Source organism: Dermacentor silvarum, chromosome 3 (assembly GCF_013339745.2).
Source record: "Dermacentor silvarum isolate Dsil-2018 chromosome 3, BIME_Dsil_1.4, whole genome shotgun sequence".
Taxonomy (NCBI): Eukaryota; Metazoa; Arthropoda; class Arachnida; order Ixodida; family Ixodidae; genus Dermacentor; species Dermacentor silvarum.
In genome coordinates, this window is record NC_051156.1 from 214,591,169 (window position 1) to 214,614,749 (window position 23,581).

Consider the following 23,581-nt stretch of genomic DNA (forward strand, 5'->3'; position numbering starts at 1 on the left):
ATGCACTTAAGTGTGTAACAGTGTGTTGTGTAGTTGGCCAGTTGGTTCTGTGACATGGTGGAATACTGCGCTGCGAAGCAGTACTAGTGTGCAATACTAGCGAGAAAAGTGTTTAATACGGGCTCAGTCGCACGTCCAAGATTTCTTTAGTTATGACGAAAGGTTATCGGCTTCTTTGCATGGTGCAATAAAGTGCATCTGAAAAGTGTGTAGCGTAAAGAACTCCTCTCTTCTCCCAAATGTACTCGTTGCGGTATCACAACGTCCGCCATGCTGGGTGTACAACCGCGCTACATATATATAGGTCGTGAAATTCGCGGATACATAAAAAAAAAAAATGCAGCGCTCACTCAAAATTTTAGCGTACTCTGCCCACTGAACTACATGTACAGCCGCGGTGCAGATATCCGAAGGGGAGGAGCGGGGCTGTTTTGGTGTCAGAGCACCCTACTCCCCCGCCGCCCAAGTCGTAGTGAGTCAGCCTATATTTATGTCCACTGCAGGACGAAGGCCTCTCCCTGCGATCTCCAATTACCCCTGTCTTGCGCTAGCCGATTCCAACTCGCGCCTGCGAATTTCCTAACTTCGTCACTCCATCTAGTTTTCTGCCGACCTCGACTGCGCTTCCCTTCTCTTGGTATCCCTTCTGTAATCCTAATGGTCCACCGGTTATCCATCCTGCGCATTACATGGCCTGCCCAGCTCCACTTTTCCCGCTTAATTAATTAATTTATTTTGCATACTTTCAAGGCCCGTAGGCGCTACTGAAAGGAGTGGCACATACACAGAAAAAGAATGCAGAACAATGAATAAAATATTTGTTAGATGGCATGAAAAACAGCAGTCTTGAACCTCGATGCGTCTGTAATAGTGGCGACCGATGCGGGAAGATGGTTCCAGTCATTGCAGGTGCGAGGTAAAAAAAGAGTACGCATTCGTACGACAAGATGGCACGAAAACTTTATGAAGGTGATCGCTGCGGGATGAAACGTAAGAAGGTGTGAAAAGTTTCTCTTTTAATACCGGGTTGTGGTGAATCTTTCGGAAAAGGCAGAGGCGACTGTATGCACGACGTACTGAACGATCCGGTAGGTTAAGGGTTTGCTTCGTGAGTGTAACGCTAGCATGACGAGAGTGATTAGATAGAATAAAGCGTTACGTGCGGTTCTGAATGGCTTCGAGGGAGAGGATTAGTGATACTTGAGGAGGGTCCCAGATGACCGAGGCATATTCTAATTTTGATCGAACAAGTGTTTTGTAGAGCGTCAGTTTTAAAGATGAGGAACGGCGTAGAAGTTTCTGCGCAGATAGCTTAGCGCGCGATTAGCGTTAGAAGTTATATATTCAACATGCTTGTGCCATGATAGATCGTGAGTGATATAAAGGCCGAGATACTTATAAAAATTAACTTGACAGAGAGGAGCGCTATTCAGAAAATACATGCGTGTGTCAGTATTGTTAGTGCGGCGTGATATGCGCATATATTTACATTTATTTACGTTTAGTTTCATGTCCCATTCATTGCACCATATGGATAAATTGTTAAGGTCTTCTTGCAGTTTAGTGGAATCGGCGGGATCACTAATCTTATGATATATTACGCAGTCATCAGCATTGAAGACGATTTCACGCAGCCAGGGAGGTCGTTAATATAAATAAGAAAGAGTAGAGGCCCGAGGACGGATCCCTGCGGGACGTCGATGTAACCGATAAAAAAGCAGAGGAAGCGTTATTGGAAGTTACGTACTGGGTTCGATTGGAAAGAAAGTCTTTAATCCAAGCTGATACTAAAGGCTCAATGTTAAGCTGGTCGAGTTTAAGGTTTAGTAGATCGTGGTTACGGTATCAAAGGCCTTAGCATAGTCCAAGCAAATGCAGTCAACGTCAAAGTTATTGTAAGATGTAGCAAAACGATCATTAGTAAAGCAAGCTAGTTGGGTTTCGCATGAGTACATTGTTCTGAAGCCATGTTGACAGGAATGAAAGAATGAATTGGTTAATGTCAACTAGAATATCGGCTATCCCCGTTTGTTCTCTGATCCACACCGCTCTCTTCCTGCCCAAGTACATTGAAGAAACAGGTGTGAAACCAGGTGGCGCCACCACGCCTGCCGCCCACATTTACGCCCCCACTCATCCCGTAATCCTTTGCCGGACATGCTCACTCTCTAAAATGCATAGTAAGAACGTTTTTTTTTTTTTTTTTTTTTTTTTTTTTTTGCGCACAAAGAACAACACTGGACTGAAAGGAACGACGCGGACACAGCGCTTCGTTCCTTTTCAGTCCTGTGTTCTTTGTGCGCTAAAGTTTTTACTATGAGTTACCAACATGCCCAATCAAATGCTGTCTAAAATGACTAGCCTTCTTTTTTCTCCGCCGAATCTGTATCGCGGATTTAGAGCCTAGATGGCTGAAGCTTCTGCCTCACTCCATCGTCTATGCATTTTGCTTATTTGTTATCAATACTGAGTCACACCCGGAATTTCTTCTAAAACGATAAGCATTGCAGGGAAAGGGGGAGGGGGGGGTGAGAGTGGTCGCGCACAATGTCCCTGACCCATTCATTGTGGCCATCTCGCATTAGTCACCAAACTTCACCCACCACAAGAGAGAACTCAACTGGCGAGTTTTGTCCTGAGAGAGAGAGAAAGAAACGTCGCCCGCCCAGGTTGGCGAGTTCCCTTTTCCATACGAACCACTTAGTAGTAGCCGTCAGAACTCGGGAAGGTCAGTTGTGGTCAAGAGCATCCGCGCGTCGTTCGTGTGTTTGTCATCGCCGGCGACTATTGCTAGCCTCCTTTGGATCGAGTCATGCCGAAGTGTCCGAAACGTCCTCATGCGTCTCAAGAAGGCCAGTATCTGCTGACCCCGCACGTCAACGCGGCGAGAAGGTCCGCCCCGAGAGTGAAGATTGGCCGTTACTTACGCCGAAAAAAGCGCTACATGGTGCCGTACACGCCATCCCTTCCACCGATATACGAGGAAGGCGGACCGGCGTCTGGAGGCGAAGGTTCGGCCTCCGGGTCGTCGCAGCGGCTCCTGCGGTTTCCCAAGCCGGCCAGGTACGACGGTGGACCCCGCCACACGCCGACCCATCCGCGGAATGACAGCGTGCACGTGCAAGGCCGGCGTTCGTCGACCAAGTTCCTCGGAATAGCCATTCACTCGTGGGTGCTCGCCGGCGTGACAGTCCTCGCTGTTGTTGGCCTCATCGTGATGTTCCTGGGCACCGTTGAATCTATCCATTCCCACAACACTCCTCTGAACCGCGGGGGACTGTTGATGTTCATGGGTGCTGCAGTGCTCATGATATCTGTGGTGATGTGCAATTGGCTCCGTGGCTCCAGCCGATGGGCTGCAGTCAGGCTCGTGCCCGGTGTGCCTCCCATTTGAAACCTGGTGGACGTAACAGGCGACGGTAAAATGGACAGCTTCATCTATGTACCCCTCTAACTGCAGGTGCCTCTGTGTGCATCTCTTCTGGTCATCTTTGTCAAATGCTTGTAAATGTATCTCCCAATAAACATTCATGTCGATCTGTGCCATTTGCTATTGCTCTTTCCGCCATTGCGCTCGGCGTTGCACGCGGCGACTTTTACACATAGCAAAGCTTTCAATAAGCTTTCGCGCGCGTGCATGGATTGTCTGTATTTCAACGCTGCTCACTCGTGACTAAACCACAAAGCTGGTCGTTAAGGTGCACACTGCGTGTAATCACTGCCTGTTTAGGAGGAGTGGAATGCCAACGTGACAGCGCCTTGTCCTTGTCCTTTCGCGCTGTAGGTCGTTTTTTTTTTTTACCAGGAATTACCATCTAGCCCAAGCCACCCGCGAGAAACTCGTTTGTGCACAAAAACCTCTGAAGCTCCCTGGGTGTCGGCCACATTCTCCTCTTGACAGCTGTAATTATGCGTGACCCCCATCAAAAGCATTGCAGAAACTGCAGCGCTTACCTTTCTACTAAAGCCCCTCCATACACGTTTTCGCCGAGCAGGTGTCCAGGTGCTAGCGGGGATGGAGGGGCTTTACTTTCTACTAACGTGCAAGTCCAGAGGGGAGGTAGATAGAACACTAAACGACCCGCAGCGTGTCGACCCTTTTCGCGGCGATCCCATGGGCGCTGCCATGTTTGATCACCTGGTGACGCTTCCATATCTCCCAGATATCGTAGACGCTGACTGGGAGGACGACACGAAGCTTTGGCCACAGCTTGACATGTAAAAGCGCATTCGGAGCTCATTAAGGTTTCTCCAAACGGCGCGAGCAGCGTATATGGCGCTTGTTCTCAAAGCGACGCTAAAAGTATATTCCGAGCTATCCAAACTTTCCGCTTATGAATTAAATTAGGATCAGTGTGTCTTGCTCTTCGTTCTTTATTTGGCAAATACTTTGAAGCAGCGGCTTGTCACGTTTCCGACTCGGTGAAATTCGTCGGTGCGGTCACTATCTGATTATTTTCTGCCTGATTGCTCGCGGGTGTGATCAGTTGCAATCAGTTCTTGCTGCACACAAGGGTTGGAACGTAGCTGTTCCGTACTTTGCAATAGCTTGCAGCAAAGATGCATTGTCACTAGTAACTCGCTTACTCCTGTGGACCGTCACGAAACATTCAGCTACGATCATTCGTGTGCTGTCGGTGTACTCGCTTTCACCCATGCTTTGGCGCATTGGTTGAAGTGTGCTTCCATTCTCATATTCTTAATACGTTGGCGATAGGCTGCGTAAGTCTGCGTGCGAGTTGAGGTAGGTATGTATAGACATCGTGCGGGAAACTTACCAGGAAGCGGCGCTATGCACTCCCTTCGTCATTGTTTAACGAGCGGTACTCGCTCTTGTCGACGTTTCCGGGGTTGAAGTATTTTCCTTGGAGGTTAGCGGTACAACGCTGACGGATGAGTGAATTTTTTTTTTTTTTCATCTACGAGGAAAGTCGTGCATCGAGAAGGGCTGGCAACACAGGCTGTCCGTATGTAGCAACGGTCCGTGAACTTGGTCGCATATATTCATTACATTCCTTAATATGCCAGTCACTAGTTTTGCAACCAACTACTGCACACGTCTTCAATCCACCGCTTCACATTTTGCAGCGTGAATGGAGCGCAGTGCGTGAGCGAAAATCCAGTTGCATGTCTGAAAGCTGATCGCACAGAAACAGGGCAGAAGCGGCAATGGTTTCGTATGCGTGAGCCTTCGCTGAGGCGGCGCGCCGCCGAAAGCGCCATCTCGTTTCTCTAGAACATACTGCTCTGCGAAAAGGGGCAATAGCTTACGCACGCTATTTCTCAGATTTAGCGTTACCCTCTTTGCGTGGTTTACGTAGTTTACGTAAAACGTGGCGGTGGTCCCCGCTGCCCGCTTCGAATTGAAATTGGCGCTGCTTTGGTAGAATTCACTTCGTTCGTAGCAAATGACTGCTTCGACGACAGTGTATTATGGGTAATCTTGTGGAGTTTTCGAGATCGCTTCTTGTTTCGAACGAGAAGAAGCCTAACGAGGGAAATGGAAGGATGGATGCTATGAGCGTCCCCTTTGAAACGGGGTGGTGGGTTGCGCCACCAAGCTCTTGTTATTATTTTGCCTAATGTCCTACCTTTATTTTTGAGAAAACGCACAACTACAAAGAATTCCAAGCATCGAACGTTTTGAACCATTACTGGGAACTCTGTTTCTGTACGTTTCCGTTGCTCGAGGTCTCCCTACTTTTCTGCCACCAAACCTCCAACCGGCTCTTACTAATTTCCGTAGCGGACATGTTTACTCCCCCCCCATCCATCCGCTATCTTTGAGCCCAAGGGCTTTCTGAATCGCAAACCTTCTAGATGTCAGCGCCACCTATCGGTGAAGACGGGAGATAGGCGCAACAACGGCATATGTAATAAACGTGCGCTGCTTAGCCTGCGCTGTACTGTAGCGTATAGCGTACGCTATACTATGGCTGTCTAATAAGTCTTGCCACTCTCGCAGTTCGCATGAAGCGGGAGAAGGAAACACCGTGCAAGTTTGTCAAGCGGACAGCTGACGCAGGGCGAGCAGACGCAAAGCGCCGTAGGGTCTAGGCGGCACTACGGAAGCGGTTGCACGTCAAATCAACACTTCTGTGCCTGCTGCGGTAGCTTGACGGCTGGGGCGTTGCTCGAGGTCGTGGGTTCAATCCCGACCGTGGCCGTCGTATTTCGAGGGGAGCGAAATATAAAAGCGTTAGTGCACTTGCATTTAGGTACACGTTAAAGAACACCAGGATGTCAAAATTAATCCGGAGTCCGCCACTATGGCGTGCCTCATAATCCGATCGTGGTTTTGGCACATACAGCCCCATAATTCAATTAAAGTTTAACACTTATGTCACGATGCGATGTGCCATGCGAGGCAATCATAATGCTCAACCCTCTGGGAGATTATTAACAATGGCACACAACAACGCATCAAGCAAACACGTCTCCCCGTGTATTCTGTGTACTACGCAGACAAACAGCGTTAGTGCGCGCAAGGTAACGTTTAACGTCAACTCACCACTGTCGAATTGGACTAAATGCTGAAGAAATTACACGTTCGCTGTCAACATCACCACTAATTATCGTGCACTCGAATCAAACAAACGTGGAAAGCTTCGCTTACGTCGATTCCCACAGTGCTTGGGATCCGGATATTTTTTCTTTTCTATTCTTTATTTCACGTGTAATTGCGACGGCACCATGTTTACGTTTTCATTGAACTTGCTTGGCGGCCGGGGCTGTAAATATAGCACTGTACCACGAAGTTTGAGGGGCTCTCGCCCCGAGACGAATTCCCGTTCGAAACGCGGGGTTTGTCACTTTGATAGCGTTGGTATGTGGACGCATCCGGTAAAAGCTGTCTTTCACGGCTGAGAAGCGACACATGGACGAGACGAGTACTGGTGCCAGTCTTGTGTACTCGTCTCGTCCGCGCTTCTCTTTTCCTACTCAGTTATAAACCAACTGGCCCAAGAAAATACTTTACTGCCTTTCGCACACGATTATTAGCCGGGACGAGTATGCTCACAAGGTCACTCACTAGACAGTGAAACGTTTTATCGAAAAGGTTGGTGCAGGCGCTCGCGACTCCTCTGGTGGCCACGTATCACGCTGCAAATCTCCTTATTGGAAAATTTAAGTCTCTCTTGCAATGACTGTTTCACAACATAGCCCAGCAGTAAAGTGCCGGCTATACTAAACATTACGGGACGCAGTGTCCACCGCAAAAGTGAAGTTCTGCTCTGTTAAGGCGTGGCGTTTCCAATTTACTGAATCGCTGCGTGCGCCGCCAAGGCTACAGCGAACTGAAACTTTGAATCCAAGGTTGGTGGGCTGAAGCTTCGCGGGAATTCGTGTTTTCTGCAAATATCGGGTCCCGTAACTATTAGTGACCGGCTGTATGATTATCGGACACCCTTCGACTGGTTCCATTAGAAATTTGCATTTAATTTTTTGTTTCGCAGTGTGTAATCCAAGCCGTTTTGGAAAATTGTTAAGTGAAGCGCGAATGTGTGCATTTTTTGGGTACGGATATCTCGAAACTGCTGCGATACTCAGGAATCAGGTGACATGCTGCAATGCTCAGGTGTAGTGAGGTGATATTTCTTTACATTTAATTTATTGCGCTAAATGAATGTTCTAAACCCCAGAATCCAAGCAAATGCTGACAAGTCACCGCGCGCCATGAGTGTGTTGAATTTTTCAAATAAATATAACCTTCGCTTGTCTGGTGGCTGATAAACTTGGTGGTTTCTTTGTCATGATGTCGGATATACCTTTGGCGAGAAGGATGCTCGAGTTCTATAATATAGCTTTTATAGCGAGAACCTGCTTGCGCTCATGATAAACTCAAAGACGATTTCCCTTTCTAATGCACTCAGTTTGAATGAACTCGATAAGGCCATCAGCGACTGCAAAGGTAGCAAGCCTCAGTGTCTGCACTGTAACTACTTAGAAACCAGATGTCTCTTTCAGGTGCACAGTTATATAGTGAAAATTATTCTTGGCAGCTAATAGTGCTTGCCTGCCCATGTCGTTTCTATACACTGTGGTGTCAATGCTGCGCTACAATAGTGGTCTAAAATATCGACCAACTCACCAACACGTAAAAAAGAAAGAGAAACTTTTTTTTCGACATTTTATGTAGGTAAAAAGTCGCCTAAGAATGAACTTGCTTTCCATTGGCGCATCGTAACTTTGTTAAGGTCTTTGTCTTTCCTTTGCGTAATTTCAGGATTATATATTTACCATACGTCTCTTTAATTATTTACAACCAGTCGATGCCCGCATACCCCATGCGCGTCGTGCCTCACGCGCTGGCCACTCTGACGTCATGGTGCCACCACGCTCATGCACTTTTTAACGTTTCAGAAGACCTTTTTTATATGTACTGCTCGCGACTGAAATAACCTCAGCCAAATCACCAACACCGACTTCATATCTGTTCACGAAGTTGCCGACGCTTCAGGTCATACCCGATGCAAATTACCTCCGCCTATCCTTTGTTACCCATTCCTCATGTGAAGCCCCAGCAAGGGACCTTGTTGGTATCAGAAGTAAAGAAATGATGGCGGAAATACTGTCAGCGCTACCACATTAAACTTACGCATGCCGCTAACAGCCATGTATGTCAAGATTTAGTCATGGTGTCAAAGTCGTGCATGCCCGACGCGAATAAGCCAGTCCGTCCACAGCTTGCGGGTAGATAGCTGTGTTTCGGTAATTATATAGCTCGGTGGCCGGGCGAGCTTTTGTGTAAAGTTGTCGGGTGGCGATAACATGACATTTTCTTTTTTTTTTTCTTGGAACTGTCGTCCACAATCCTCAACAAAGGGGTCTCGCGTTTAGATTCTGGATAGCTGCAGACGCTTCTTTGCTTCCTCTTATGTGACTTTTGTTCCCGCCTTTCTTATCAATGCTGAGTCACGGCTTAAACTTCTCCGGAAAAAAAGAATAAAGGTTGCAGAAGTAGATGGCGCCCGGAAAGTTCTTAATCGCTGTATATGGCGGTCATCTCAGATTTGTCACGGATCTCCGCCTTTGAAAAGAGAGAACTGCTGCCCTGGTCAGTTCTGTCGTACAGATAAAGATAGAGATATAGACATCGCACATTCACTCGTGAAGCAGGCCAGTCGTGTGGGGTTAGGAAGTTGTCGTGGTCACTCGAATCCGCGCATCTTCTCTGTGCTTGTCATCACTGGCGACAATCTGTAGCCTGACGTGGAGTCACGCCGAAGTGTCCAAAAGCCGTCTCAAGAACGTTGCAGTATCTACTGGCCCTGTTGGGGACGTTTTCTGAAACGATGCACTTCGGAGATAGTATCGCCTCGGCGGCAATATCGCCGTCAGGCGCGCGCTGATTGGCTGGTTGAGCAAAATTGGATGACGTCGTGCTCAACCAGCCAATCAACTCATTCAATTTATGTTATATCAGCCAATCAGCACGCGTCGTTGGCGGGGGCGTGGCCAAGGCGATAGTATCGAAGAAGTGGATCGTTTAAGAATACGTCCCCTGGTCAACGCGAAGGGAACGGCCGCCGCCAGGGCGAAGTTCGACCGCTGCTTACTCGGGAGGCAGGGTGACCGGTTGAAGCACAAAACTTCTCTTCCGTCCATCTACGAGGAACACGGAATGACGTCCGAAGGCGAATGTTCGGCGGCGGGTTCGTCGCAACGGCTCGTGACCTCCGCCAAGCCGGCCAGGTACGACGGTGTACCTTGCCAGCCGTCGACCCAGCCCCGGAATGACAGCGCGCGCATCGACACGGAGGACGTGGAAGGCCAGCATTCGTCGACCAAGTGTCACGGAAGGGCGGTGAACTGCTGGGTAGTCGTCGCCACAATATTCTTCGTCGGCCTCGGCGTCGCGGTGTTATGTATGAGCTCCATCGAAATGTTCGGGTCCCGCGACCATCCGGTCGACCGCTGGGTGCTGTTGATGTTCCTGGGTGCTGCTGTAGTCACGATATCGGCGGCGATGTGCACTCTGATCTGCGGTATACTCTACGATATTGCCCGACCGGCTGTAGTGTGGCTCGTGCGCAGAGTCTGTGTCGTTTGAAGCCGTGCGGTCGCAGGCGAAGGCGAAATGGTCGTCCCTATCCTGCGCCCCACCATCCCGCTTCGACTGCTCGCGCCCTTGTACACGCAACTCATTTTTGTCCTCTTCTTGAGATGCTTGTAAATGTATTCCTCGATAAACACGCATGTGGGTTTCTACCATTTGGTTCTTGCCCACTTTTTCCGCGATTGCGCAATACGCTGTAGACATCGACTGTTTTCGTTCGAAGCGTGAGGTTGGTAACCTTGGTAATGTTGATGTAGGCACATTCGGGAAAGCCTGCCTTTCAGTGAGTCATATTATCTACGATCAATGCCCTCACGAGGACCTTAGGCAGTGGAGAGTTTTATTGAAAAGCTTTCTTTTGGCGCAAGTGCAATCTTTATAGGGACGCGCATTGAGCTGCGCGCATCACATGTTTTGGTTGCTTGTCGTGCAAATAGAGAAACATTCCCATGTCAGCTAGTGGTTGTTTTAAGAGTCAGTCCTTATTGGCAATAGAAATTGCAGAGCACGTGAGCTGTTGCTGATTGAATTTCTTATTACTAGCGGACATGTTACGATCGCGGTATTTAAACCCGGTAGTAATGAACGTGCGGTCGCGAAAGATTGCGGAACGTAGGTCATACGATAAGCGTTAATTTTTGCTCGTCATGGCGCCCCTAAATTTAACCGATCGCTGCTTAGGTCACAAAATCTACTTCAAATTGACACTTGAAGTTTGAGAGGCTTTTCGAGAAACCCCATTTTTGTCCTGTGTTCCGCAAACTTCTGACGCCGACTGTGCTTGGAGATTTGAATTATCTCGCGCAAGCCACCAGCAATCGGCGTTATCTTGTGGTTTTCCTCCCAAGGGATGACTGAGCTCAAGGCTTCTTTAGTTCGGAAAAAAAAAGAAGCATTGGAGCAAACGATTGTTAGTCGAATGTATAGAGGGCTGATCTTGACTTTCTTAGCGTTGCTTTTTTCCTGGTTCGACCTGGTTTTAGTTGGGAGTACGGTGGACGATTGTGGAGGCAAGGGTTGTGCCACAGTGTACCAGTATAGTTGTGCTTCGCAACTTTTATGGCCTTAGGGGGTGCAGCTGCGACATGTACCATGGCGGACGTTTAGGTGATAGCGACGCTGCCGGAACGTATTTGAAGAGGAGCGCAGTTCTTCGCGCTGCAGTTCTCTTCATGTGCACGCGTTTGCGCATTCAGGGAAGCGACAAGATTTTATCATAATTCAAGAAATGTCGGGTATATATGAATGCGCCCGCAATAAACACTCATATGCACAAAATTGTAAATACTGCGAAAGCAGCAGCCTATCGCGTCGTTAGCCCCAAATCATTGATTGAAGCCTGTCAGAAAGCATGAGATGATCACGCATACGGCTAAATAAAGTGCGAAACATGCTTAGAGGCGCGCTTAATTGTGCTGCCTTTGCTTGCACTTTACTCCGCAGCGTAGCGTTTTGCTCGGTTCACTGTTGATGCAGGGCCTTCCCGGTGGCATGTTTGAAGCAGCATGTTGCGAGTGTGAAGTCGAAAAGGATGAATTGCAGTTTGCGCTCGTGTGAAGTGGTAAAAAAAAAATATTTGCACTTTGAGACCGAGCGAAAAGACGACTCTGGATAGCATATCGATTTTTGGTAATGCGCCTTTAGTGCGTTCCTTTGATCAGGAAATAGCCGAAAACTCGTACAAAAAGTTGGCCACCAGTGAACAAAACGTGCAGCGGGTCAAAGGAGTCATCGTTAAGAAATATTACCTATCTCTTCGATTTTCCGTTTCTTACTTTTTGAGGAACGGGAGAAAAGAGAATGCAAATGCTAGATATGAAGCCAAACATTTCGACAGAATTACCTGTCTGGTTGGGAAAATTGATTAAGGCTTAGAGAGTGACTCTAACCAAATAAGGGAAGCGCGACGCTTCGGAGGCTCCTCCTTCAGGGGGTATTCTTCGGCCGCCACCGCCGAAGAATACCCCCTGAAGGAGGAGCCGAATTGGCTCCGAAGTAGGTCAAGCTACTAGCGAAGTAAAGGCAATGACAATAATCCAGCAGTGCTAGAACAGTAGTTTTCAGCCCCATGAGATGGATCAGAAAGTAGAAGGGTGAAGCCAGGAGATATACCGGCCATGTAATACGTAAGGTGGCATATAGCGGTGATCTGTTAGTTACAGGAACTGTGTGAAGAGAAGGAATGCAAAATCTGGCGCGGCTGAGGAATAGGTGGCATGATGAAATTAGTAAATTCGCAGGCATAAGATTGGGTCGGCTAGCGCGTGATAAAGGTAATTAGAGATGGTTAGCAGATGCCTTCGTCCTGCAGTGGACATACATAAAATAAATAACCCGCCGCGGTGGCTCAGTCAGCTAAGGCGTTACGGTGGTGAGCATGAGATCGCGGGATCGAATCCCGGCCGCGGCGGCCGCATTTGGATGGACGGGAAATGCAAAAACGCCCGTGTGCTTGCGTTGTAGTGCACGTTAAAGAAACCGAGGTGGTCAAAATTAATTCGGAGCCCTCCACTACGGCGTGCCTCATAATCGGAACTGGTTTTGGTACGTAAAACTCTAGAAAGAATAGATAAAATAATACCCCAGTCACACGGGCATACCGAAGGTCCTCTGGTGTTAAGGAGCATAGAGCTTTCAAAGAAACATTAGTTCAAGGGATATGTATCAGTGCTACACAGTCGCCAGGTGGTCTCCGCTGAAGCTTTTGACAGAAACCGCAACGTACTCTAAAACGCAAAAGTGACGAAAAAATAAAAGCACGAGGACACTTCGATGCGTAGCAGCTGATAACCAAATCGCACATGGCACCCATTTTGCTCACGAGGGTTGCAATGTGGGCTTGTTGGTAACGCATCTTGGAGGGTTAACGGCAGCGCGATTAAATGTATGAACTGAACTTCGATAACAAACACTGTTGGAAGTTAGCGCCGTGTCTTTTAATCGCGCTACCGTAAACCCTCCAAGACCCATTTTGCGTCAGGTTGCTGATTGTGACAGGCCGTGCCGGCGCTGTTGTACCGGCGCATTCATCATTGAGACTGCGGGTGTCACGAAAGTGTTTAGTGCTTGTTAACTTCTATAATATAGTGAAACTTGTTTTAATAGGTAAAAATTGAACTTTCGTATTTATACAGAATTTTGTTTTTTGTCGGGCGCCCTCTAGGCTCAAAAGTATTCCTTTGACAAACGCGGACTGGACTCCCTTGACTCAAAGCTCCCTTCAACTAGGTCTCCTTTGATGCGCCCATGTGACAGCGCGCGTCTTCCCTTGAAGTAAAGGATCTTTGATTCAAAGGACTTTGAAGGTGCCCGTGTGACTGGGGTATAAGCTGGTGAAGTGGGTTTATGAAGGGGGGGGGGGGGGTTGAAATGGGATTTCGCGCGCGTCTTTCCTTTCCTCTCGTCTTTCACTGTTGTCTTTTATTTCGAGTTTGGCTCTACTAAGTATATGTTCGGGGAAATGGGAGGAGGGAGGGATTCTCCCGAGACAGGTGCGACGGGCGGCACTCTCGGATCTGGTTATCTACAGCTACTTCATCACCTCGTTTTCTTCGCGCCTTTCTTGTCAACGCTCAGTCATGCATCGGTTTCTCCCGAGAAAGAATGCAGAGGTGGAGAGCGGGCCCCAAGTTTGCGACCGCTTTCTTGTGGTCACGCCGCATTAGTCGCCAAATTAGGTACTCGAAAAGAGAGAACTCGACTGCTCACTTTTGTCGTACGTGTATAAATAGGGAGAGAGAGGTAGACGCCGCTTGTCATTGCCGGCTACCATTGGTCTGCTATCCCCTTTCTCTCCCACTCTCCCCCTCCCTGTTGGCGCTGAGCGGTGCTCCCTCAAGGGCTGCCGAGGATGGCGCCAACCTTTCCTTTTCTGATACCGAACCACTTTTCCTTCCTTCCTTTGGTTAGCCTGACCTGAAGTTTGGCCGAAGTGCCTGAAACATCCTCGTGCCTTGGAAACGCCGTCTCAGGAGCGCCATTATCTCCTGACCCCTCTGTACGTCAACGCGGCGGGCATGTCCGAACAGAAGATAAACTTGGGCGGCTACTTACGCATGGAAGAAGGGTTACGTGCAAAGGCACCCGAATTCTCTTCCGCCGGTAACCTACGAATAACTCCGATCGAAAACCAATGGCGGAGATCGGACACCGAGGATCCTGTGTATCCCGAGCCGGCCAGGAACACGCCGACCCAGCCCCGGTATGACGGCGTGTCCATCTGCATCGATGAGGCGCAAGGTCGCCGTTCGTCGACCAGCCTCATCACAAGGGCCCTCAACTGCCTGCTATTCCTGATTGCGTGCTCGCTTCCTATATTCATCTGTGGGACATTGTTCGTCGCCATCGTCCTCTTCGTGGTATCTGTGACCTTCATCATAGCCCTCAGTAACTACGAAAACCCGGCCAAAGCTGCTGAGCTGCTGATTCTGCCGGGCGCTACAGCCCTCATGGTGTTGACTCTGATATGCGGTTACCGCTGCAGTTCTATCCGTTCGACTGCCGTCAGGCTCGCCCCCTCAGTCCAAGCCGCTTGATGCCGTGTGGTCGCAGGCGGCGGTGAAACGTGCAGCCCCATCCCCCGACATGCCCTCCAACTCCGACTCCTCATGTCATCGTAGGAATGCCTTTTTTTGTCATTTTCGTTAAGTGCTTAAATATATTTGTCAATAAACCCGCATGTCGTACTGTACCGTGTTGGTCTAGTCTGTTATTTGAATTTTTGTTAGACACAGCAAGGTCATACAAGAAACATATTGAGAAGCATCTGTAACCGTACCATCATGCTAGTATGGATCCATGCAGAAATTATCATTATTTGGTTTGTATACATATAACACAAGGACACGAAGGAAATAGGGAGGGAGCAAGCTGATAACTGCCACCGAGAGGGGCATAACGCCTACCTACTCTTTCAGGAGGAGGGAATAGAGGAAATGAAAACATGAGGCAAGAAAAGAGGAAATGAAGAAATGACAGGAGACACACAGAACAAAACAAAATACAAAATGTCTATAAACGGAAGGCCAAGTCAGTGTCCTTCAGAAAAGTTAGCAGGGCTTTATGAGCCTGGTCACGTCGGGAAGCGCACCCCCTTGAAAATAGGCAATCGTCAAAAGTCGCAGATTACAGTCCAATAAGTCCATATTGCTTAATTAGCAATGCGCGCTGCGCAACGAATGTGGGACACTCTAAAACGAGATGTTCAAGTGTCTCACAGGAGCCACAAAACGTACACGACGGGCTGTCCACATGTCCTTGTCGGCAAGCCTCGAGCACGAACACTGGAAGGGAACATTCCGTCTGCAACACGCCGGTCTGGGTGCTGCTTTAGGAGGTGTCGGCGTATCAGAAGACGAGCGTTTTTAAACATGCAGGAAATGTCAGGGCAGTCACATTCGTGATGGGCACAATTTGAAACAAGGCGATCAGCCTCTTCATTATCAGAGATGCCCACGTGCGAGTTTATCCACTGGGCAATGAGGGACACTCCACAGGAATTAATTTCGCCGGAAGTTTCTTCAATACTGCATTAAATTGTGGTATTGGCATCTTGTCACAGTCTGCTGAGGGCAGCACGGGAGTCTGTAAGAATGACGACCTTCAATGCTTTTAACTCTTCGTGTACGTACTTCAGAGCAACATCAATCGCGGCCAGTTCTGCAGTTGTTGATGAGGTTTGCTGTATTTTAAACACCCGTCTGATGCCAGTCGAAGGGCAGAAGAAAGCTGCAGAAGCGCCTTCGGTGTCGCTGTGTACACATGCGTCCATGAATACTATAATATAACCTCCAAATTTTTCAAATAGGTGGGACTGGGCCAATTGAAATAGTGCCGAAACAGGCTGGTTAGACGTTTTGTGTATTTCGGGAATTGACAGAAAAATGGGGAAGGAACATTTGTTGCGCTTCTTCGGAGTTGTGAAAGAAGTAGTGTCTCCTGAACTGCGAGTAATGTCCACAAACAATGCCGCCATTTTCCCCATCGGAGAGAACGGGCGCTGAATCAGCCGATTAATCAGTGCTTGGCCGTGTGATGCTCGGTGCAAACGCTCGATATAGTGTAGCGTTCTCTGGTCTGCTTGCAAGCTCAGGCGCAACTGGTGCGCTTCTGTGAGTAGTGGAACAGATTGCGCCTCACGAGGTAAGCCAAGCATGACTCGGAGGGCAACACGATGGTCCCGTTCCAATTGAGACATCACATTTGGCGGCACGTTCAAGACTGTCAAGGCATAAATCACGCCAGAGTGGACAGATGATTAGTATACCTGAAGTGCTGTCGTCCCATGCAGAAATAGTAATACATACTTAAACATAAATGCAGGAGACACCTTTATACATCAGATCAGCAAAACACACGCGCAAGCGCGCAAGCACACACGCAAGCACACACGCAAGCACACACGCAAGCACACGCACAGCCTCAGTTCCTTAGTAATACAGTTCCTTTGTAATAACGTTTAAGCATCACAAAAAAGCTTTGTGTTGCTTTAACTGAACAAGAGTGTTCCGTAAAGAACAACCAAGACTAGAAAGCCGTCTTTTTCCGTACACATTTTTACTTGTGGCTTGCACTACAACGCAGGCACACTGGTGCTTGCGTTGTTTGTTTCTCGCCTCCATCGAAATGCGCCGCCGCATTTCGATGGAGGCGAAATGCAAAAACGCCCGTGTGCTTGCGTTGTAGTGCACGTTAAAGAACCCCAGGTGGTCAAAATTAATCCGGAGCCCTCCACTACGGCGTGCCTCATAATCAGAACTGGTTTTGGCACGTAAAACCCCAGAAAGACGAAGACTTGTGGCTTCAAGAAGTTACTGTATTCATAGCCTCTTGTCTTGAAATGGGAAGGTACAAAAACTGAACGGTGAAGTGAAACATTGCTATATAGTTAGAGTTTTACACTATCATTGTGGTTGTGTCATTTATTAGCAAGGGGCACGATTTGGTATTGAGAGGGTTTTAGTAGAGGTCGCATATAACTTGAGTTTGACATAATATGGATTGCACGTTCTTGCAGGTCTACAAGTGGTTTTATGTAAGAATCGTATGTATGATCCCAAGATACTATACAATAAGATAATTGTCTAGGAAATAGGATGAAATAGATCGTTTTTAATGTCGCTACACCAAAGAACTGGTGACATTTGAAAAGCGTAAAGCAGACAGTCGGTCAATATGCATTTTGCACAGACGGTCAATATGCATTTTCAGCTGAAGTCATGATCTAATACCTAAAGATGTTAGGTTACTGACTCTTTCTGTGGGTTCTTCTTCAGCCTGAAGCAACTTCAATGCCATAGCATTATGAGGAGAATGAATCACCATATATTCTTCCTTCTTAACGTTTAGGAGCAGCTTATTGGCATGGAACCAATAACAAATTAGTCTCATTTCTTCGTTAGCTGCACGAAAAGCATCAGTCATGGACCCATCTGCGCAAATGAGAGCAGTGTCATCTGTATACATTACATGAGGGATGTTATGCAGCAATAATGGAAGGTCATTCACGTATAGTGAAAATAAAATGGGTCCTAACACTGACCCTTAGGGGGGGGGGGGGGGGGAGGCACCTGATATAACTGGGAAAACATCTAAATTAGTATTGGAAAACCGAACCATTTGTAGTCTGTTCGTAAGCTAGCTCCGAAAAAATTCGAGACACCCCCCCACGGAAGCCATGGCGTTATATGTTCAGTAGTATCTCATGGTGAAAAGTATCAAAAGCTGTTTTGGCATCAATTAAAATGCCAATTACATTCGTACTGTTGTTTTATCATTATCATCAGCCCATATCTATGTCCACTGCAGGACGAAGGCCTCTCCCTGCGATCTGTAGTTACCCCTGTCTTGCGCTAGCTGATTCCGATTTCCACCTGCAAATTTCCTAATTTCATCACCCCACCTAGTTTTCTGCCGTTCTCGACTGCGCTTCCCTTCTCTTGGCACCCATTCTGTAACATTAATAGTACAATGCAGAGTGCGAGCGGCAATTTCACACCGGGAAAAATACGAGGCTGCAGTGCCGCTCGTCTTAAGACGCTGGGAAACGTCATCCCCGCAGAATGCGAAAGAAATGAAATTTCTTACAATCTAACATTATCTGACGAATTTTTGAACACCCGCCGTGGTTGCTTAGTGGCTTTGCCGTTGCGCTGCTAAGCACGAGTTCGCGGGATCAAATCTAGGCCGCATTTCGTTGGGGGGGGACATGCAAGAACGCCTGTGTGCCGTCCATTGGGTGCACGTTAAAGAACCCCAGGTGGTCCAAAGTAATCCGGAATATCGGCCACTACGACGTGCCTCATAATCGGATGGTGGTTTTGGCACAGTAAACTCCATAATTTAATTTTGGTGGCGCGCGGGCGTGAGCTCTGTGGTTATTTAGACGGATTGTGAATGCGGTCACAGTCTGGCATGTGTACTGTTCGTCGCGGACATCACAATTGAGCATAGTTCCTTAATTTTGAACGTAAAATCGGAAAAATGTAGCCTTAGCAATGCAGGTCGAAGTCCATATGCTTGCATATTTTGTAGCGTTGCTTACCACACGGTTTGCAACCGGGTGCCGAGTGTTGGTCCCTGATTGGTTTGGCTCTGACGAGGATATTTCTTCGGTGTCTTCCCCGGCGATGCACAACTCGGGGTGGCTCTGTGAAAATTGAAGACAAACGCTTACTCCGCTATATATATATATATATATATATATATATATATATATATATATATATATATATATATACAGGGTGTTTCAGCGAACACTTTCAAAAATTCTTGAAGGTTGCCTGTGGCAGATAGCGCAATTATAGTTCATGAGCTGGTCAACTCGAAGAGGCGGACATTACTTGCACAAGAAATTGAAATGCATAATCGAATAATTAACAGAAATTCACTACTTAAGTTTTTAACTAATTACCTGATGGCCCATATTGCAATTTACAAATTGTAGCCGTGGAGTTCGCAAGGCGGATCCACTTGGAACGAATTCTCGGGTTGACACCAGTATCGAGATATTAATTCCGGAACTTTGCGGAGAAATGCATTGGCGTTCCAGTTAGGTTCTTAACAAAACGTCACTTTATGCATTGAAGCACAAAATTAAGTGGAACGCCAATGCATTTCTCCGCAATGTTCGGGAATTAATATCTCGAAACTGGTGTCATCCTGGAAATTAATTCGAAGTGGATCCGCCGTGCGAACTCCACGGCAGGAAAGCATTGGGGAAATTAGCTTTGCTTGAAATAACACAGAAAAAGAAAATGAAAGTGGACGGAAAGATAACTTGTCGCTGGTGGGAGACGAACCCACAACCTACGCATGACGCGTTCGTTGCTTAATTATATTGTAGCGAAGAATACGAACGCCATAGCGGGTCACGCTCTCCAGCCCTTTCTAGTGGGTCGATCCCTCCTGCGCTTTCCTCGAGAAACGCCGCTCGTGCTGAGAGCTCGGACCTTTAAACAACGGACGGCCCAAACGGCTGGTGTCTAATAAACGTCTTTACAATATGTATAATATGTATAATTACGAACAAATGATTATTGCTGGAACGTCTGAGGGCTGATTTTGGCATGGTGTTCAATTTTCCATGAAGGAAGAAAACTTAATGATTAATTCGGAAATTACAATCGGTAAAAATCGTGCAATATTTCTGTGGCTTTCCATTGGCACAAACAACTTATTGACACGTATACATGTTTATCTTTCACCGGTGGCCGCTTTCCACCGGCTAACAAATGTTAAACGTTATCGCTCGGCGCAGGCCGCGCCTGTATCGGAAGTTTCTAGAACGTTATCGATGCTTCTTTCCATTGCCTGTTTTCACCGACGCTTATGTTATCTGATTGCATGACTGACGCGAATTGTCTAGAACTTTCTGGAAGACACGCGGGAATCAGAGATTAATCTAGAACCTTCGATGACTCAGGTATAAAAGCCGACGCGTTTCGCCGCTGATCAGATTTTCGACGACCGCCGACTGTGTTCGCCGCTTTCGTTGTGCTTTGAGTGTAGCTTGCTTTTGTGGGCACAGGTTCGCCCAATAAAGAATCAGTTTCTTCTTACACAGTTTTACGACTGTTTACTTCAGCGTCACTACTACGTGACATTATTTACATGACATAATACAAAAGAAAATCAAGAATACCATAAACACACACACACACACACACACACACACACACACACACACACACACACACACACACACACACACACACACACACACACACACACACACACACACACACACACACACACACCACACACACACACACACACACACACACACACACACACACACACACACACACACACACACACACACACACACACACACACACACACACACACACACACCACACACACACACACACACACACACACACACACACCACACACACACACACACACACACACACACACACACACACACACACACACACACACACACACACACCACACACACACACACACACACACACACACACACACACACCACACACACACACACACACACACACACACACACACACACACACACACACACACACACACACACACACACACACACACACACACACACACACACACACACACACACACACACACACACACACACACACACACACACACACACACACACACACACACACACACACACACACACACACACACACACACACACAACGTTAGGCCTAACGTTAAGAGACAGGAAGAGAGCGGTGTGGATCAGAGAGAAAACGGGGATGGCCGATATTCTCGTTGACATTAAGAGGGAAAAATGGAGCTGGGCAGGTCATGTGATGCGTAGAATGGATAACAGGTGGACCATTAGGGTTACAGAATGGATACGAAGAGAAGGAAAGCGCAGTCGAGGACGGCAGAAAACTATAGGTGGGGTGATGAAGTTAGGAAATTTACAGGCTCAAGTTGGAATCAGCTAGCGCAAGACAGGGGTAATTGGAGATCGCAGGGAGAGGCCATCGTCCTGCAGTGGACATAAATGTGGACTGATGATAATACCACCGACTGTGATGCACCTTCACTGAAATGTCCCAACTGTCCTGGCTCTCACGAAGCAACGTCGAAGGATTGCCCGAAGATGCAGCAGGAAGTTCGTATTCTCCGAAAAATGGCAAAAAACAAGTCTTCCCATAGACAGGCTGCTCAATCTGTTCGCCGAGACAGACAACGCTTGCATAAGAAGCGCCATCCAATGACTTCAGGAGAACTGGATTGTGGGCCGCAGGGGCCTCGACAACCTCTGTCTTTGCCGGCATCGAGGACGGTAACCGCGCCTACAGCAAATTCAGGATCTCCGAGAGCACAGGGCGCACATTCGTCGCCCCTGGGTGGCACAGACACGGAGTGGCCTTCGCTACCCAGTAGATCTACGCCCACGATACCATGCCGTAGTGTTCCTCTACGTCAAGAAGTGGATTCTAGGGCTAGTAAAGCCGATAACCCTATAGGCAAGCAAGGAGCTGAAAAGAATGACCAAGAAAGCGTTGAAAAAATGCTGAAATGCCTGCTAGAATCAATGCGCGTGATTCTCTGTGGTCTCCAGACTCCGGCCGCTAAAAGCGCCGTGCATGTCCTCGCCGTACTGGAGCAGCTGATCGCTGCTCTTTACATAATTTAATTACCTTGCTTGGCACCTGTGGTGCTCACGCAGGAGAAGCCCATACACAAGCTTCTTCGCGGCGAGTTTTTGTGAGCTTTCAATTGTGTTCGTGACTCCGTCCATGCTCTATAGAAGGTAGATGACACGTTTGAAGGACCTTTTTGGACTTTGTTGCTAGCCATGAGGATGCTGAACTTGCCTTTACCGTTGTACATCCTTCTTCTATGTCATCATCACCCCTCATCCAGCTTTTATGTCCCCGTTCCCCCCTCCCCCTGTGCAGAGTAGCAGGCTAGAGCATGCTAGCTCAGGCCGACCTCTCTGCCTTCCTTCAAATAAATTATCTCTCTCTCTGGACTGATGATGATACAACCTATCCCGTGGTATACGTTGAGGACGCACGTACGAAGGAAACGCGGTTTTATTCGCTATATATACGTTTAGGACCGGGTCCGGCCTTCATCAAGAGTGTGATTGCAAGCACCCAGAGCTGAATTTATACATTTTCTGTGTAATGGTATTATCGACGTGACACGTGCGAAAAAGACACCACGTGTCTTTTTCGCACGTGGCAAGTCGATAATATGCTTCACCCTTATTCGGAAAATGTATAAATTGAGCTCTGGGTGCTTGCATTTGTACTCTGAACCCTGACGGAACGTCAAAATTCAATGTTTGTTCTTGTTTTTCTACGTGTGCCTGCAAGCTTTGGATATATATATATATATCACTTTCAGAAAATGTTAAGGGTTGCTTGCGGCCGATAGCGCAATTCCAGTTCATGAGCTGGTCTACTCGAAGAGGCGCACATTAGTTGCACAAAAAAAAAATTGAAATGCATAATCAACGAATTAACTAGAATTCACTATTTATGTTTTTAACTGATTACCTTATGGCCCTTATTTTTGTGCAAGTAATGTTCACCTCTTCGAGTAGGCCGGCTCATGAACTAGAATTGTGTTATCTGCCTCAGGCAACATTAAAAAAAAATGTTTGAAAGTGTTCGCTGAAACACTGAACGTACAGTATCCGTAAATAAATTTTAAAAAATTTAATGTTAGACATTGCGTTAGTAACGTAGAGATCTGGGCGAGTTGCTATCATAGCGCGCAAAACACGTCTTCTTGGTTCAATCCACGTTTTTTTTTTAACTGGTTACAATTATACATTCCGACAACTTTAGCGTTTCTGGCAGCTGTCAGTCCACGTGCTTTCATCAGCAGTGGTTGAATGTGAGCTGGGAGGAGAGCCAGCATTTTGACAAGGCGACCTGGGGGGAGTTTATGACAAGGAACAATTGCCATACATCCCACAATAGCACGCAGCAACGCAGGAAACGCACGCAGGTTTCTCGGGAAGAGAGACTTCCAGGGGTAGAAAAGTTCATCGTCCTCAGACTCCTTTACTTCTTTGTTTGCTTTGCAGCATTCTGCATATGTTGGATGGGTGACGGTCTTTTTCTGTCATCAAACTTCGTCGCCACTGGGGGGTACATGCTGCCATGCGGCATTATGTACCCGGTCTATTACCTTTGCCACATTCTGCGAACTTTTGTCGCGCCTTTCTTCACACCCCGAATTCCTCTGGAAGTGAGGGACAAGCAGCGCGATGGGCGCACAAAGTTCTCGACCGCTCTGTTACATCGGATTATTCAGCAAACTCCGAACACGAAGGGAGAGAGATAGAGAGAGAGAGAGGGGGGGTATAAATTCTCCCACTCATTCGGGAAGCGAATCAGTCGTGTGCAGTTGGAAGGTCAGTCGAAGTCAGTCGCATCCGCGCATCGTGTCTGTGATTATTTTCGCCGGCGACCATTGCTAACCTGCCGTAGAGTAGTGCCGAAGTGTCCGAAACGTACTCGTGCCTTGGAAATGCCATCTCTACTACGCCAGTATCGCCTG

General features: G+C 47.6%; 2 protein-coding genes across 4 annotated transcripts in view; both read left to right on the forward strand.

The window, feature by feature from the left end:
- The window catches only part of LOC119446646 (cyclin N-terminal domain-containing protein 1), a 147,014-nt gene that overhangs the window by 13,558 nt on the left and 109,875 nt on the right, over positions 1–23,581 (forward strand). The gene's annotated exons all lie outside the window — the stretch shown is intronic.
- The window catches only part of LOC125944149 (uncharacterized), a 46,970-nt gene that overhangs the window by 5,769 nt on the left and 17,620 nt on the right, over positions 1–23,581 (forward strand). Inside the window, exon 2 of one of the 2 annotated variants that reach the window (XM_049664309.1) lies at positions 13,970–14,791. The exons of the other annotated variant lie outside the window; for it this stretch is intronic. Within the exon in view, the coding sequence (XP_049520266.1) occupies positions 14,077–14,595 (519 nt within the window). The 5' untranslated portion in view covers positions 13,970–14,076 and the 3' untranslated portion in view covers positions 14,596–14,791. Of the gene's footprint in view, positions 1–13,969; positions 14,792–23,581 lie in introns of those variants that run through there. 2 annotated transcript variants of the gene reach the window in all.